Source organism: Euleptes europaea, chromosome 7, assembly GCF_029931775.1.
Source record: "Euleptes europaea isolate rEulEur1 chromosome 7, rEulEur1.hap1, whole genome shotgun sequence".
Taxonomy (NCBI): domain Eukaryota; kingdom Metazoa; phylum Chordata; class Lepidosauria; order Squamata; family Sphaerodactylidae; genus Euleptes; species Euleptes europaea.
Genome location: NC_079318.1, coordinates 88,472,801 through 88,490,140, shown reverse-complemented (window position 1 = coordinate 88,490,140; position 17,340 = coordinate 88,472,801). Strand labels below are relative to the sequence as shown.

General features: G+C 48.9%; 1 protein-coding gene across 5 annotated transcripts in view; it reads left to right on the top strand.

The window, feature by feature from the left end:
- Positions 1-17,340, top strand: part of MARK2 (microtubule affinity regulating kinase 2) — a 102,781-nt gene that overhangs the window by 51,388 nt on the left and 34,053 nt on the right. For all 5 annotated transcript variants that reach the window (XM_056853843.1, XM_056853842.1, XM_056853840.1 and 2 more), the window contains exons 2-3: positions 7,265-7,444; positions 15,601-15,654. In XM_056853843.1, the coding sequence (XP_056709821.1) occupies positions 7,310-7,444; positions 15,601-15,654 (189 nt within the window). In that variant the 5' untranslated portion in view covers positions 7,265-7,309. The remainder of the gene's footprint in view (positions 1-7,264; positions 7,445-15,600; positions 15,655-17,340) is intronic.

Here is a 17,340-nt window from a genome sequence, read left to right as displayed (position 1 = left end):
ACACGGGGTCATCTGCTAAATCTGGAGGGTGAGAGATTCAAAACAGATAAAAGGAAGTATTTTTTCACACAACGCATAGTTAAATTGTGGAACTCCCTGCCCCAGGATGTGGTGATGGCTGCCAGCTTGGAGGGCTTTAAGAGGGGAGTGGACATGTTCATGGAGGAGAGGGGTATTCATGGCTACTAGTGGATACTAGTCATGGTGCATACCTATTCTCTCTAGTCTCAGAGGAGCATGCCTATTATAGTAGGTGTTGTGGAACACAGGCAGGATAATGCTGCTGCAGTTGTCTTGTTTGTGGGCTTCCTAGAGGCACCTGGTTGGCCACTGTGTGAACAGACTGCTGGACTTGATGGGCCTTGGTCTGATCTAGCATGGCTTTTCTTATGTTCTTATTCGATGACCTTAAGCGATGAGAGGGAGGGCATCTTGCCCATCTTCTGGGCATGGAGTAGGGGTCACTGGGGGGTGGGGGAAGGTAGTTGTGAATTCCCTGCATTGTGCAGGGGGTTGGACTAGATAACCCTGGTGGTTCCCTCCAACTTTATGATTCTATGACTTGATGGCTTGGGAGAACTTGGCAGTCGTGGTCGCAGAGGGAGCGTGCGGCATTTGTTGGCAGTAAAACCATCCAGCGCAATCCTTTGGGGTGTACAGCTATTCAGTGCACCTTTCTGACGCTTGCCAGAGCTTTGGGTGTGTTCCTTCAGGCTTAGCTCTGTGCGGATTCAAGGGCAGCTTGTTTGCCCGTTTGTTTGAGTAGGACAGGGAAGGGCCCCTCGAGGAAAACAAGCGGCCCACGGGATTACGGGGCCCTGTTGGCGTTTCCAGGTGTCTGCCGCCGCTCTAAAGCAGGTGGGTTTCAGATTCTCTGAAGCTTAACGACTTCCTGGAGTGGAACCTGAGACTCGCAGCTGCAGAGGTGACGCTTTCCAGGGCATGGGAGCTTGCAGTTTGCTTCCGTAAATCCTTTCACCAGGAAGTCTCCGCAGCTGGTACCGTGGAAGGTTTAAAGGCGCCTTGGTTGGGTTTTTTTTTGCAACCAGCCCAAATGCGTTCTTTCAGTTGACGAGAAGGATGACTCCCTCCCTCCCTCCAAAGTGGCAGATTACTCAGCGTGGAGCTTCGAACGAGTTGGCTGACGGCAGAGGTGATGTTTCAGACTTGCCATTCTCAGGGGGACCCTTTCTGTGGGACCTCAAGCATATCTGCTGTGAACCATTCCATGCTGCAGAGGGTTCTGGGATGTCAGCTTTCCAGGTCCTAACCTCCCTTTCCACTTGTGTTGTGTATTTCCGCTCGGAGGCTGGTTTTTGCCAGTCCCCCTTTCAGAAGACTTACTTCAGGTGCCTCCAGCCTTTTGAGGTTCGGCACAGGGTGACTGGGGACAGGGCCTTCTGTGCGGTGGCACCTTGGTCATGGAATAACCTCCCCAGTTGCGCTTGTACTTTGGGAAGGGGCTGTGGCTCAGTGGTAGAGTATCTGCTTGGCATGCAGAAGGTCCCAGGTTCAATACCCGGCATCTCCAGTTAAAGGGACTAGGCAAGTAGGTGATGTGAAAGTCCGCTGCCTGAGACCTGGAGAGGCTCTGCCAGTCTGAGTAGACAATGCTGACTCTGATGGACCAAGGGTCTGATTCAGTATAAGGCAGCTTCATGCGTTCATGTGATACCAAAATGAAAGCAGGTTCAGATGGATGGATACGTTTTGAGATGGGGGAGGGCTAACAAGCTAAAACTTAACCCCAGAAATTGGGATGACTCCTGTTCTGAATGGGGTGCATTCCCCCTAAAGGAGCAGGTCCTCAGCTTGGGCTTGCTCCTGGACCCAGGCCTCTTGTTGGATATAAATGGGTGGCAGCGGCGGCCGGGGTGCCCTTCACAGCTTTGCCTGGTAAGCCAGCAGTAGCCCTTCCTAGGCAAAAAAGATCTTGGAACTGTGATGCATGTCCTGGTAACATCTAGATTAGACTACTGCAGTGCCCTCTACGTGGGGCCACCCTTGAAGAATGTCTAGAAGCTACAGTTGGTAAAGAAAGCTGCAGCCAGAATACTGACTGGAATGAGTCCTCCGGACCATATCAGTCCAGTCTTGTTCACCTACAATGGCTCCTGATTTGCTTCTGGTTCCAGTTCAAGATGCTCCTATTGACCTCTCTGTATGGCTTGTGGCCAACATACCTTAAGGACCACCTGCTCCCATATGAACATATCTACCCACTCCAATCACCTTCAGAGGCCCTTCTTCAGGTGCCCCGTCACCTGAGACTACAGAACATGAGAAAGGGCCTTCTTGGTTGTGGTGCCCAAACTCTGGAACTCATATATCTTCATCTGTGTTTTAAAGGTCATTTCAATATTTTGACTGTTTGCTGCCTTGCAGATCCTAAAGTGGTTGGAAAGGTGGCATACAAATGTTTTAAATAAATAGATGGTATGTGTTTATAAAAGGAGCCCCGTGGCTCAGAGTGGTAAGCTGCAGTACTGCAGTCCAAAGCTGTGCTCACAACCTGAGTTCGATCCCGGAGGAAGTTGGTTTCAGGTAGCCGGCCCAAGGTCGACTCAGCCTTCCATCCTTCCGAGGTAAAATGAGTACCCAGCACGCCCGGGGGTAAAGTGTAGACGACTGCAGAAGGCACTGGCAAACTGCACTGTAAAACAGTCTGCCTAGGAAACATCGTGATGTGATGTCACCCCATGGGTCACTAATGACCTGGTGCTTGCGCAGGGGACTACCTTTACCTTTTTCATTTTTTAAAAGAAGTCTTGTGGTACTGTCAAGACCAGGGTGGATAAAAATCAATTATTTTTTTAAAAAAAAATCCCTCCTCCCCTCTGGAAAAAGAAAGGCCAGCCTCTCCAGAGCCAGGGCTGCTGGGAGATATGTGTGTGTGTAAAGTGCCTTCAAGTCGCAGCCGACTTATGGCGACCCCTTTTTGGGGGTTTTCATGGCAAGAGGTGGTTTGCCAGTGCCTTCCTCTGCACAGCAAACCTGGTAATTCTTGGTGGTCTCCCATCCAAATACTAACCAGGGCTGACCCTGCTTAGCTTCTGAGATCTGACGAGATCAGGCTAGCCTGGGCCATCCAGGTCAGGGCGCTGGGAGATATAGCCCCTTTTGAAATTCCATTACATTTGTGTGTATAGCCTGAGGTTTATCACAGTATTTTCTCCCTGGAGGAGAAAACTTATCATGGCAGGCAGGCCGTAAAAGAGACCCAGTTTGGGAATATTTTAATGAAGTTCCTCTTCCTCGCAATAATTTCATAATTACCTGTCGGTGTATTTCTAATAGTATAACCAAATCAGTAATTTTTGAAATAACTGTAAAAACTACTCTGAAAATTTGTTATTCTAAAAATGAAACCTTCATCTAGTTGTAAATATTAAGATTATGCCAGCAAGAAAACGAGTCTTTCTGTAAAAAACCATGATTTAAATCAAATCTTAACTGACTAGTGATTTAAATTGTGATTTAAATAGATTTAATTTAAATCACATGAACACAGGAAGCTGCCTTATACTGAATCAGACCATCAAGGTCCATCAAAGTCAGTATTGTCTACACAGACCGGCAGCGGCTCTCCTAGTCCCTTTAACTGGAGATGCCGGGGATTGAACCTGGCTGGGACCTTCTGCATGCCAAGCTGATGCTTTACCACTGAGCCACAGCCCCTCCCTATCGGATCCAAGCTGGTCAAGACTGCAGGACAGATATCAGCACAAGCTTTTGTAGGCCACAGCCCACTTCCCCAGGCATATCTGAATGAATCTCTAGCCTAGGAATGTTCCTGCCACCATATATTAGTCCTTCAAGATGCCACCCAAGATTGTGAGAGTGCCCAGAGGCTTATAGGACAATGTCCACCATTGGGGCGGGTGGAATAGCACAGACTTCCGTGTACTTCTCTTCACCTAGTTCCAGTTTCCAGAGCTGCTGGTCCATTGTGGCGTGGGAAAGAAATGAACGCATGAAGCTGCCTTATACTGAATTAGACCATTGGTCCATCAATGAAGGACATGAGGCAATTCCTCAGGGCCTGTAAGACTCAGGTATTCCACCAGGCATATGGCTGCTGGACTCCCTTCTGTCCCTTCCTTCTTTTTCTTCTATTACTTGTTGGATTTTTCATATTTATTTTCTAGGAATATGTTTGTTCCTTCATACTCCCTTCTGTACGGTTCCCCGCAATGACTATTTTGTTACTGTTTATAGTTTTAAGGGTGCCTTGGGTTTTTTAAAAGTCATGTTATAGTTTTAAATTGTAAATTGAGTTTGGTTTTAATTGCATAAATTATTGTGAGTCGCTCTGAGCCTGACCAGGTCAGGAAAGGGGGGCATAAAAATCCAATAAATAAACAAACCCAGTATTGTCAACTCGGACTGGCAGCGGCTCTCCAAGGTCTCAAGCTGAGGTCCTTCACGTTACCTACAACCTGACCTTTCTGGATGTGCTGGGGATTGAACCTGGGACCTTCTGCGTGCCAAGCAGATGCTTTGCAGTTAAGCCACAACCCCTCCCCTGTTTAGCCTGCAATCCAGTCGGATCCCCTGGGGAATGATTAGTCTGTAGTGGCAAGCCACATCTGAATACCTACCCCCAGCCCCCTCCGTCTCTTGCTAACAAATGCTTACTTAAAAATGCAGCCAAATGAAGCCCCCCGCCCCCATCAAATGCCCTCCAGGGCGAAAAATTCGGTGGTTTCATCTTTCTATGGTGCTTAAGTGTTCCTTTCCATCCTTTCATCCCCTGCCTGGGTGTAAATTATAGATGAGCGCTGCAGCCGTTCTGATTCTGCTCCTCCTGGGTGCCTTTTGGAACGGTGGCTCAGCTGTTGCGGCGGCCCCGAGAGAGCAACGATCCTGCGGCGTCCTTGAAGAGCCAGCCAAGAGCAGGGCTCAGGTCCAGATCAGAAAGCTTTATACGCATCTGTCCACGGGCTCACTGTCCAGAGCTCGGAACCCAGCCCGGGGTGCAGAAATGGTGCGCCCGAGGCTTTTCTGGCGGTGCTTATTCAACAAGGGGTAGAAACATGCCCCAGAGGGGAGCATGGGGAAAATTCCACCTGATCCCGGCCGCTATAATCCAACGTCAGCCTCCCAAAAACCACAGCCTGACCACTGAAAGATAAATCAGCCACTCAGAAGTCAGCAGTACAGTATATTGTGGCCCTCAACAGGCTTGGAGATTGTCAAAGGCTTGCTTCCTCTTGCCTGTCGCTCTCAGATCAGTGCATAGTTAAATTGTGGGACTCCATGGCCCAGGGTGTGGTGATGGCTGCCAACTTGGAAGGCTTTAAGAGGGGAGTGGACACATTCATGGAGGAGAGGGCTATCCATGGCTACTGGTCAAAATGAATACTAGTCATTACACACACCTATTCTCTCCAGTACCAGAGGAGCATGCCTATTATGTTAGGTGCTGTGGAACACAGGCAGGACGATGCTGCTGCAGTCGTCTTGTTTGTGGGCTTCCTAGAGGCCCCTAGTTGGCCATTGTGTGTACAGACTGCTGGACTTGATGGCCCTTGGTCTGATCCAGCATGGCTTTTATTATGTCCTTATGTTCTTCCTGCAATAAGCGGGGTGCAAACAACGTGCTGTCTTCTAGAAAATGCTTGATTTTGTCAGTCTTGTTCATTTGATCAAGCATGATTCTAGCCCTCATGAGCAAGGTCTGGAGCACCACAGCCAGGGATGTGGCTAGCCAGGATTTGCAGAGGTTCAGAGAATGGTGTTTGGGGGCTTGAGGGTGTGGGGAGGAGGTGGTTCCAGGTAGGTGGAGCAAACTAGGAAGTGGAGGGATAGGAGAACAAGGGTTATTTGGACCGCCAGCTCCTTGGTTGCCAGGGCTGCCCCTTTATTTGTTACTCTGTGTAAAGCACCGTGGAAATGGATCTACTTCATGCATAACAAACGCTGCATAAAAGTAATGGGGACCATGACTCGGATCCTCCCAATTCTCAGCCAGGGCTGAGTAGCCTTGAACCAGATTGCTCATTTTTCCCATCTGTGAAATGGGTCTAATAATCACCGGGTGTCTGCGATCAGCAAGATAAGGTGGGTGGTGGCATTTCCTTAGAGGATGTAGGGCTGGTTGCAGACGGTTTAAAAACAGCTTAGACAGGGCATCAAGCTAAGTCCCTGAGCAGGCTTTGCTGTTTTCCCTGCATCCACAGAGCCTGCAGATAAGATCCCACGTCTGCCAGCTTTATAACTCCTTCAACCATGTTGGAAGGGGAACTTGTTTTTGAAGCGGTTTGGCCTTTCTGGGCCCCCAGTGGGATTCTCACGCAGGGGCGTTGTGTGCCTGTGAGAGAGAAAGAGCATGTACTCCTTTCATTGAACTTCAGCTGCTCCAGGTGTGGCCTCGGCTGGATTTTGGGGTCTGAATGTAACTACTGGATTTGAGCCTCTTCAGATGATTATTCTGTTAGGGGTATCGCTGGCAGACTTATTAGAGGGAGAGAGGTTTTGTAGCCCTAGCAGACAGCAGGGCTCGGTGTGTGTATTGTGAGTTTTAAAAAGCTGAAGCCTATTCCAGAGTAATCTGATCTGTGCCGTATGGAACAGGCAGAGCCAAACGTACTTCACTGTGAGCAGCTGGGCTGGTAAAATGTTTGTGGACTAGAAGACTGAGAGGTGATATGATCACCATCTTCAAGTACTTGGGCTATCATGTAGAGGAGGGTGCCAAGTTGTTTTCTGCTGCCCCAGAAGGTGGGAACAGAACCAACGGGTTGAAATTAAATCAAAAGAGTTTCCGTCTAAACATTAGGAAGAATTTTCTAACAGAGCAGTTCCTCTGGAGGTGGTGGGCTCTCCCTCCCTGGAGGTTTTTAAGCAGAGGCTAGATGGCCATCTGTCAGGAATGCTGATTTGATGACCTTAGGCAGGTGATGAGAGGGAGGGCATCTTGGCCATCTTCTGGGCATGGAGTAGGGGTCGCTGGGGGTCACTAGGGAGGTAGTTGTGAATTTCCTGCATTGTGCAGGGGGTTGGCCTAGATGATCCTGGTGGTCCCTTCCAACTGTATGATTATAGGAAACTTTTGTAGCCTTATTGCAAGGCAGTGACGGCATCTGGAAGCCAACACTTAAAATTCTGCATTTGTCAAGTTCGTGGTGATAGCCGCTAAACTAGCCACGAGGGCCTGGAAAAGGGGGGTATGTCATTGTGGAGAACGTCTCAGACTCTCAGCACCAGACTCATCACACGTGTGGTCTTGTTTTGTTTCCCCTTCCCCCAAATGTCTCCTCAGCCGGCCTTGGGACATCCGGAGTCCAAGCCAAGCACAAAGTCCAACATGCTGCGCGGCCGTACCTCGGCCACCTCTGCAGACGAGCAGCCGCATATTGGGAACTACCGCTTGTTGAAAACCATCGGCAAGGGGAACTTCGCCAAGGTCAAGTTGGCACGGCACGTCCTGACGGGGAAAGAGGTGAGCGGAGCCACCGAGGGACGGTTGCGGGGATGGAAGAAGGGGGTGCGGAGGAGGCTTCGCTAAAGCAGGCAGCTGTATTTTGCTAAATCCCAAAGTGGATGTGGTTGTGAATACACGTAGGGTGGTGTGTGTAAAGCATCCAAAGAGTAGGAACGATATAATGGCCATACAATTTGCAGTCATTGACCAAATATGAAATACTCAAAAAAATCCAATTCACGCTAATGCCCATGAAATCACAATGCCACTCGCAAAAAGCACTCCCAATCCAATGAATACAATTCAAGTACTGGTGCACTTGTCTTTTTTGTATTTGTTTAAAGGTCTGCCTCCTCTCCTCCCCACTTTCCAGTCCTGTTTGCTTAAGGCTGCCTAGTGATTCCCTCACACTGAGTTAGTTCATGTGTCTGTCTAGTTCGGCTGTGCCTGCTCTGACTGGCTGCTCTCCAGGGGCTCGGGCAGAGACGAGATCTTTCCTGGCATCTGCTGCGTGAGATCCTTCCATCTGCAGGGGCCAGAGATTGAACTCGGGACCTCCTGCATGCCAAAGTGGGCGTTCTGCCGCTGAGCCACGGCCCCTCTCCCAGGAAGTCCAGCACGCAGGCACGCATGAAAGGGCCTCGGACCAAGTCACATCATCGGGCTTTCTAGGTCAGGGTTATTGCCTCAGGCTAGAGGTGATGCTTCATCGTGGGTAGAAAGACGAGGGAGCCAGTGTGGTGTAGTTATTAAGAGCAGTGGTTTGGAGCGGTGGACTCTGATCTGGAGAACCGGGTTTGATTCCCCACTCCTCCACATGAGCGGCAGAGGCTAATCTGGTGAACCGGGTTGGTTTCCCCACTCCTACACACGAAACCAGGTGGATGCCCTTGGACAAGTTACAACTCTGTTAGAGCTCTCTGAGCCCCACCTACCTCACAGGGTGTCTGTTGTGGGGAGGGGAAGGGAAGGTGATTGTAAGTTGGTTTGAGTCTCCCTTTAAGTGGTAGAGAAAGCCGGCATATAAAAACCAACTCTTCTTCCCCAGCATCCGATGTTGAGTTGTGGGCTGAGATGAAATTTTAAGACACCTCGCACTAGTAGCTACTACATTACAGCAGCATTCACCACATTCTTTATTTCTTCAGGTTTCTACCCTGCTTTTCTTCCCTAACGGAGACCCAAAACAGCTCGCGGCATTGGGGTCGTCTCCATTTTATCCTCACAAAAACCCTGCGAAGCAGGTTAGGCTGTGAGAGAGTGACCAGCGAGCTTCCGTGGCACAGTTGGGGGGGGGGGTCTTCAAACCTCCTTAGTCCAACACTGTAACCGTGTACCTCAGTGGCTTAAGTAAAAGCTGCATGAGGAATCTTTTGCTTCAGAGGTCATTTGTCTTCATTGTATAACTCATTGAATCCACAAGGGCTCTGGTTCAGTAATGACCTTGGGACGATGCAGAATATTGCTTGCATTTGAAAAACAACATATTTTCCCCTCTTAAATGTATTGCTTGCATGTTTTTAAAGAAATGGCATTTGGCAGCGTACTGTGAGCTCTTTGCTGCAGAAATAAACCTTTATCTCTGGCCGCAAAACCCCATTCTCAAGGAGAGCGTCTCGCATCGTGTCCTAAAAAGGTACAGAAATGTACAGAAAGCTTCAGACCACAGCAGAGTCATCGTGGTGGAGCAGACGGCATTGATTTTTCTTCTTGAGACCTCCTTGCGCTGTGGCTCCTGCGTCCTGATCCCTTCTAATGGCAAAGGGGTTTTGAACATCTTCTCTTTATATCTCTTCCCCCCCCCCGCCCTTCCCATTACAGTCCTGAGGAACACGCTTCTAGGTAAAGGTAGTCCCCCTGTGCAAGCAACGGGTCATTACTGACCCTTGGGGTGACATCACATCACAACGTTCACTAGGCAGACGTAGTTTACGGGGTGGTTTTCCGTTGGCTTCGCCAGTCGTCTACACTTTACCCCCAGCAAGCCGGGTACTCATTTTACCAACCTCAGAAGCATGGAAGGCTGAGAGTTCGGAGAGAACCGTGATGGCCCAAGGTCACCCAGCAGGCTTCATGTGGAGGAGTGGGGAATCGAACCGGGTTCTCCAGATCAGAGCCCTCCACTCTTAACCGCTACGCCATGCTGGCTGTCGCTGATGATGAAGAAGAAGAGTTCGTTTTTATATGCCGACTTTACCACTTAAGGGAGAATCAAACCGGCTTACAATCACCTTCCCTTCCCCTCCCCACAACAAGACACCCTGTGAGGTAGGTGGGGCTGAGAGAGTGTGAGTAGCCCAAGGTCACCCAGCTGGCTTCGTGTGTAGGAGTGGGGAAACAAATCCAGTTCACCAGATTAGCCTCCGCCACTCATGTGGAGGAGTGGGGAATCAAACCCGGTTCTCCAGATCAGACTCCTCCGCTCCAAACCATTGTTCTTAACCACTACACCACGCTGGCTCTCCTGACTCTCTCCTGATGCCTGACTTTCCAGGCTCTTAGCTAGAGCTTTGTAGCGCCTGAGGCCCAGTGGCCTGCCTTCAGCTAGGGGAAGGTTGAACTTCTCGCTCACCCCGTCCTGAGGGCCGGTCCCTTGAGAATAGCGAGTTGTTGACCATCTGGCTGTCAAGCTCTGAAGGACCCAGCAGAGGTTCTGTCATTGGTCTTGGAGTGGCCCCCTCCTGGTGCCCCACTGAAGGGTATATCGATGTCTAGGGTAGAAAGTGTTCAAGGGTATATCGATGTTTAGGATTTAAAATCAGAACCTAAAATAGAATACTAAGTCAGAATCAACAACAGCCAAAAGGAAACTGCATTTGGAAACGAGTCACCCACCAAGTTGTTTGAACCAAAATCCAGACTGGAACATTCCAGCTTGGGCACATTTTCTCAAACCACAAACTGCCCCACCAGGAGAGAATTGTTTTTAGTTTTTCTGAAGGTCGATGAATGGGGCAGACATACCTTGCACAGGGTACAGGGTTTCTCAGTCTCGGTGCCTCCGGCAAGAAGGCACTGTCACACACAGCCATTGGCTGATGATTTTGCAGGTGACGGAACGCCGTTGCAGGTCCTCTCCTAGTGACCAAAGTCTGTGGGGTAGGCTTGTATTGGAGAAAGCGGTACGGATTAAAGGTTCTAACCCTCATTGTTGTAAAGGGGTCTTGGAAGACATAATGCGAGAGCCTGCCCCCTCCCCTCCTCCCAGTTTCTGCAGTTTACGTGGTTGTCTGATATCTTTGTACACCAGTAACACTCTCCCGAAGACCCCCCACTCTTTGTACCTGCAGCCCATTCGGGGGGGGGGGGCTGTGGCTCAGCGGTAGACCATCTGCTTGGCATGCAGAAGGTCCTGGGTTCAATCCCCGGCATCTCCTGTTAAAGGTATAGTGGCTGTAAACTGTGATGTGAAAGACCCCTGCCTGCAACCCTGGAGAGCTACTGCCGGTCTGGGGGTTGGACTAGATGACCCTGGTGGTCCCTTCCAACTCTATGATTCTATGAGTAGACAATACTGACTTTGATGGACCAAGGGTCTGATTCAGTATAAGGCAGCTTCATGTGTTCTTCCTGCCTTCTTAACTGCTCTTTGCCGCAGAAAGGTGATCCTCAGATTTGGGGATGAACCTTGCCTTTAATCAGCCAGCTTTGCACATACACATTAATTGATTTGCAATAGCGGCTTTTCTTTGGAAGTGGGGATTAGGGTTTCCATGGAGCGGGATTATAGAATTCTTCGGATACAGGGGTGTGGACTGGCCCAGCCGTTACTCTCTCCAGGAAATTGGAGCGCCGGTGCCGGTTCAGGGCCTCCCCTCGTTGCAGTAATTCCCTGCCACTTGAGGAGAGATGCAATTACCAGCCATGTTCTGGTCGACTGGCGCTGCTGCTGGCGTGCTTCCATCTCTCATTTGTGGCTGCGCGTTTCCATTCCTTCCCCTCCCTTTTTCCTTTAACCAATGGCAACTGTGTAGAACTCCACAGTTTGGACGGTTGCTCTCTTGTCTTTTTTACCCTGTACTTAAAGAAGGGTTCTGCCTCTCTTTCCCTCTGCCACTGGGGGTGGGGGGAAATCTCATATATTGGTTTGCCAAATAGGCAGCTGCCGCCAGGGATTGCGGCGGGCACTAGGGTGTTTTGATCACATGAGCCGAAAGGGCGGACCCTTTCTCCCCACAGAGGTCTCACCAAGGGCATCAGTGAGTATTTTGGTTTCGTGCGCGTAATGGCTGCCTCTCTAAGAGGTAACCAAAGTCTAGCATTTGGTAGGACTTGAATGTTACCAGGTTCCACATTTCCCCCGTGGCATGACATAGAATCATAGAGTTGGAAGGGACCACCAAGGTCATCTAGTCCACCACCACCCCTGCACAATGCAGGAAATTCACAACTACATCCCCCACACACCCCCAGTGACCCCTACTCCATGTCCAGAAGATGGCAACAGTTGTAAATTTCCTGCATTGTGCAGGGGGTTGGACTAGATGACCCTGGTGGTCCCTTCCAACTCTATGATTCTATGATCCCTGGCGAATTGCTTCCTGGCCCCCAAGTGGTGATCGGCATTACCCTGGGCATGTAAGGAAGGGCTATGAGCACCGGCACAACCTTTCCTGCCCTCCGTCTCATAACCTGCCTAAGTTCACAATGAAATTTTAAAAATAAGCAAATAAATTAATAAAATGAACCCTCCCAATCCCATCTCAGTGCTTTAACCCATTGAGTGCTGTCCTTCATATGGCACCCAGATCATTTGGCCCTGAAACGTCTGTCCAAGAAATCCAGACCCACATGCTCTAATTGCCATCTGGAGAGCAGTAGCTTTGCAGGCGAGTCATTTAGCAAGTCCACGAAGAGAAGAGGGGGAGGGATGTGGGATCTGAACATCCACCCACTCAGACAATATATCTCCTGCTGTCTGATTAGCACCCGTGTCTGGGTGGGGAAACTCTGCAGTGAAATTCACAGTGAGCCCCCTTCTGGGTCAGGTTGCATTAGCAGACACCTCAAACGATTCCCTCTCCCCCATGTATGGAACGTGCCTGCAAGAAGTACAGCGGCTGGGTGACCTTGGGCTAGTCACAGCTCTCTCAGCCTCACCTACCTCACAGGGTATCTGTTGTGGAGAGGGGAAGGGAAGGTGATTTTAAGCCGGTTTGATTCTTCCTTAAGTGGTAGAGAAAGTCGGCATGTCTCCTTCTCTTTCTCCTTCTCCTCTACTCAGTTTTTTCTTTTACATTATGGACATATTATTAGTATTATAGGGCTTTTGTAGGGTTTAGTATAGAGGTGCCTGTTTCTCCCCCACTACCTGGCAGTTGGCAACCCTAGTAAAGTGTTATACAAATGCTAAATGTTATTGGCATGTGATTTAATCAGATTGCCATTGGGGAGCACGCTGTGTGGTTTTTTAAAATGTGTTTGTAGTTACTGCTGAAACAGACAGAAACAAACAGTAAAAAATTAACTTCTATAGATACTTAAATCATGAATGAAATGAAAAGTGAAAGCAAATGCATAATAATACAACCTAATGCATAGTAATAAATTACCTAATAACAACCGATTAATGTCCTAATGGAAACATCACTGTAATTCTTTATTGTGTTACGAAATACTTCCAGTCATGAACAACAGAAGCTGTGGAATGCTTTGAATCTGTGCAATCTGGAAGCTTGCATACAGCTCTAAAATGTGGCTGAAAATAAATGAGATTCTCATTCTCTGAGCAAACTCAGCAGTGACTCGAGTTGTAAAAATTCCAGAAACTTTGAAGCTACAGAGGAAAAAATGTTTTCCCCCATTCCCCCCCCCCAGAAAAAAACTGAAATTTGGGGGGCAATTGAAATACATGCAATAGTTGCTGTCCTACCAAACCTAAACCAAATTTACCACTTTAACAGAAAATGCATCATTTATAACTTACTTAGCATATAAAATTGCAACATTTGAAATGTTTATGGAATTTAAAAGTTATAAATGCCTTAGGTTTCTACAAGCAAAATTGCAAATATGCCCAATTCTTAAGAGAAAACCACAAGCTGATGTGCATCCTATATTAAACAGAAAAAACAAGATTTGTGTTAAATAACAAGAGTTGTGTTGAATAGCATAAATATATGTTTTGGTCAGAAATAAAGGTCATACAAAGGGTCAATAATAATATCTGCACAGCTCGATATAGTTCCAGTTAGATGCCGTCTGGTTGGCCGCTGTGTGAACAGACTGCTGGACTTGATGGACCTTGGTCTGATCCAGCATGGCTCTTCTTATGTTCCTTCTGTGGCTACTGGTTAGAGGGAGCCTGTCCTCAATGAAACTTTTCAGAGTTTTCCTCTGAGGCTTTGGTGCAGTTTCTGCCCCAACTTCTTGTGGTTTTCCCCCCCTCCCTCCAGCAAGGTAGGGCAATAAGCTACTTGATACCCAATCTGTGGGTATGTGTGTCAATAGTGGTTTGAGGGAGAGGTGAAAAGGTCAGCCACCAGAGAAGAGCCAGGTCAAAAGGGCCGCAGAAGCAGTTAAAAGCCCTGCATGCTGCCCTCATGAAGGAGAGGTATTTTTCTAGGTGCAGAAATGCATCTTGTATTTAAGAGCTGTATTATGTCTTCAGCCCTGACCTGGATAGCCCAGGCTAGCCTGATCTCATTAGATCTCAGAAGCTAAGCAGGATCAAACCTGGCAGGTATTTGGATGGGAGACTTCCAAGGAATACCTCCAAGGGTCGTGACGCGGAGGCAGGCAACGGCAAACCACCTCTCAACGTCTCTTGCATTGAAAACCCCACCAGGGGTTGCCCTAAGTCAGATTTGACTTGACGGCAAAAAACACGCCCACCTTGTCTTTAAAAGCATTTCATTAATTAAAAAAGAAAATATTTCATAGGAGGTTTTTCCCCAGTACTCCCCAACATTTCCAATGGAATAATTGAAAAGGCCTCGGGGGGGGAATTGGGAGGGGGAGTGTTTTCCCCCTAAGATTTTTGTTTTTTCCCCCCAGGCCTTCTCATCTCTAGCAGTGACTCTTCCAAAGGGACCTACATTTTGTCATCTGCCATGGTCCCCCATTTTCTTCTCGTACTCCTGGACAAAGGGCAGGAGGAATCTCCCTGTCGTCATGCTGGCTTGGGAGAAAGCAGCAAGGCATCTATCTGCTTGGCAGTCTTTCTGAAGTCATTGTGGGGTCTGACAGATTCCTTTTCCACTGCAGGTTTTGGGGGAAGGTTCTCTATCCTCCATGCTGGGCTCCACTCTACCCCCTCAGCTAGACGTTACGAGCCTCAGAGGTGCTGGGAGTGCCTCGGAAACTCATTGTGAAAAGGCAGTCGGCCAGCCATGCTTCCCCATCCCCTTTCCTTCCATATGGGACATGAGTGGTGACGAGTCTGAATTTGGGCAGGCTCTCAGAGTAACTCAAAGTCTGTGGACCCCTGATGGTTGACCGGGCTTGGCTCCCGGCTTTAAAATGCCGCCGTTCCGCCCCAAGCAACTGACAGAAAGGGCGGAGCGCCTTCACAGTGTCAGCCGTCAGTTGCTGAATTGAGGCAGACTGATAGTCAAAATCAGAAAAAGCGTTGCTTCTGTTAGAACATAAATACTGCAGTCAAAAAGCTCTGCTCACGACCTGAGTTCGATCCCGACGGAAGTCGATTTCAGGTAGCCAGCTCAAGGTTGACTCAACCTTCCATCCTTCTGAGGTCAGTAAAATGAGTACCCGGCTTGCTGGGGGTAAAGGGAAGATGACTGGGGAAGGCACTGGCAAACCACCTAAACACAGTCTGCCTAGTAAATGTTGGGATGTGATGTCACCCCATGGGTCAGGAATGACCCGGTGCTTGCATAGGGGACTACCTTTACCTTTATTAATGTTCTCTCTCTCTTTTCCACAATAATGTGCCTTGTCCACATAACATTATTGTTGTACTTGACCTGTCCTGGAAATGTGTGTCCTGAGAGACGTGGCTTGCTGTTTGAAATGTCCTTTCCCCCCCCTTTTTTCCTTTTTTTAAAGCAAGGGATAGAATTACAGTTAGCCAGAATGGTGCTGGGGTGAGGGAGAGAGAGAGACAGGGGTGCTCCACCATTGAGTATTAACAAACTTAGCTTTTCCACACAATCCTTTGCTTCAGTTAATGGGCAAACCTAACATGGCCTTTCTGTGTCCCCCCTTCCATTCAGGTGGCCGTGAAAATCATTGACAAGACGCAGCTGAACTCATCCAGCTTACAGAAGGTAAGTGGTGTGAATGAGTGGTTTTGATCCATTTTTCATTTTTCTGGAGGAGCACTGTATAAACACGCACACTGCTTTCGTCGTTTTTGGTTGCCTTCCTAACAACCCTGTCAGGTTGCTCAGGTCTTGTTACGAATGTTGGGAGAGCAGGGGACCCTCTGTGTTTGTCAACGAACGTAATGGCGGTGGTGGTGACGAAGCTTTGGTTGTGATTGGCCAGATTGCTGTGATGTCACAGAGGGGCACAGGACAGGCAGGGTCCTCTGTGGCTGACGTCATCGGTCGGAGTCATTCTGATTCTGGGACAGCAGCCAATGCTGCCAGGCTGGGGAAGGAAGGCTGTGGAAAGGAATGATCCAGAAATCGGGGTGGACGGCAAAAATGCTGGGAGGAGGCCTTTCCCTTCTCAGGCTTGGAAGTCGATATGGAAGGCAGCCTATACAAAATCAGTCTAGTATCCCAACTCTCAGCACTGCTTTGTTTCTACTGAATGTTTTGGAGAGCTAGGGCATCTACTTCCCTGTAACTAGAGAGGCTGGGACCTTCTGCATGCAAGACACGCACTCTTTCACTGAGCCGCTCTCCTCCCTCCAGTTTTGAAAGTAATGGCTTCTTGCCTTGTTCCTGACTGGTTAATTATCCCTGCTGCATGCATTCTCTCTCTCTCCTCCTCCCTTCCCTTCCCCAGCTTTTCTCACACCACATACCAAGAGGGAAGACTCCTGTCTTCATTCTCTCTGCGCTGGGCGAATGAGGAAGTGCCTCAGCCTAACATTTCAACAGATTTGCGCCCATCTTTGAGACTTTTAAAAGAAGTGTTGGTTTTTATATGCCGACGTTCTCTGCCACTTAAGGGGGAACCAAACCGGTTTACAGTCACCTTCCCCTCCTCACAACAGACACCCTGTGAGGTAGGTGGGGCTGAGAGAGCTCGAAGAGCTGTGACTAGCCCAAGGTTACCCAGCTGGCCTCATGTAGGAGTGGGGAACCCAACCCGGTTCACCAGATGAGCATCCACTGCTCATGTGGAGGAGCGGGGAATCAAACCCGGTTCTCCAGATTACAGTCCACCGCTCCAAACCACCACTCTTAACCACCACACCACGCTGGGTTTTATTTATTTATTTATTTTGATTCCCAGCCCTCCCTCAATCCCCAGCCAAGACCTGGCTTAGGGCGGGACCTAACCCGCCTTTAAATCTGGTTCCTTTGCCTTGGGCACACCCCGTCCTTCTATATTATCGCCGTTCCTCATGTTGTTCAACAGACTACTACGACTGTCGTACATTAAGCACAGTCAGGACAGTTGTCTTTGGAGATCCACCAAGTATAACATTAAGGCTCTCTCTAAGGTGGTGTAGTGGTTAAGAGCCAGAGTGGTGTAGTGGTTAGGAGCGGTGGACTCTAATCTGAACAACCAGGTTTGATTCCCCACTCCTCCATATGAAACCAGCTGGGTGACCTTGAGCTACTCACAGCTCTCTTAGGGCTCTCTCAGCCCCACCCACCTCACAGGGTGTCTGTTGTGGGGAGGGGAAGGGAAGGTGATTGTAAGCCGGTTTGATTCTTCCTTAAGTGGTAGAGAAAGTCGGCATGTAAAAACCAACTCTTCTTCTTTTTCTTTTCTTCCCCACTGACCGTGCCCCTGATTTCTTTTCCAATACCATGCTTCGCTCTGTACCAAGA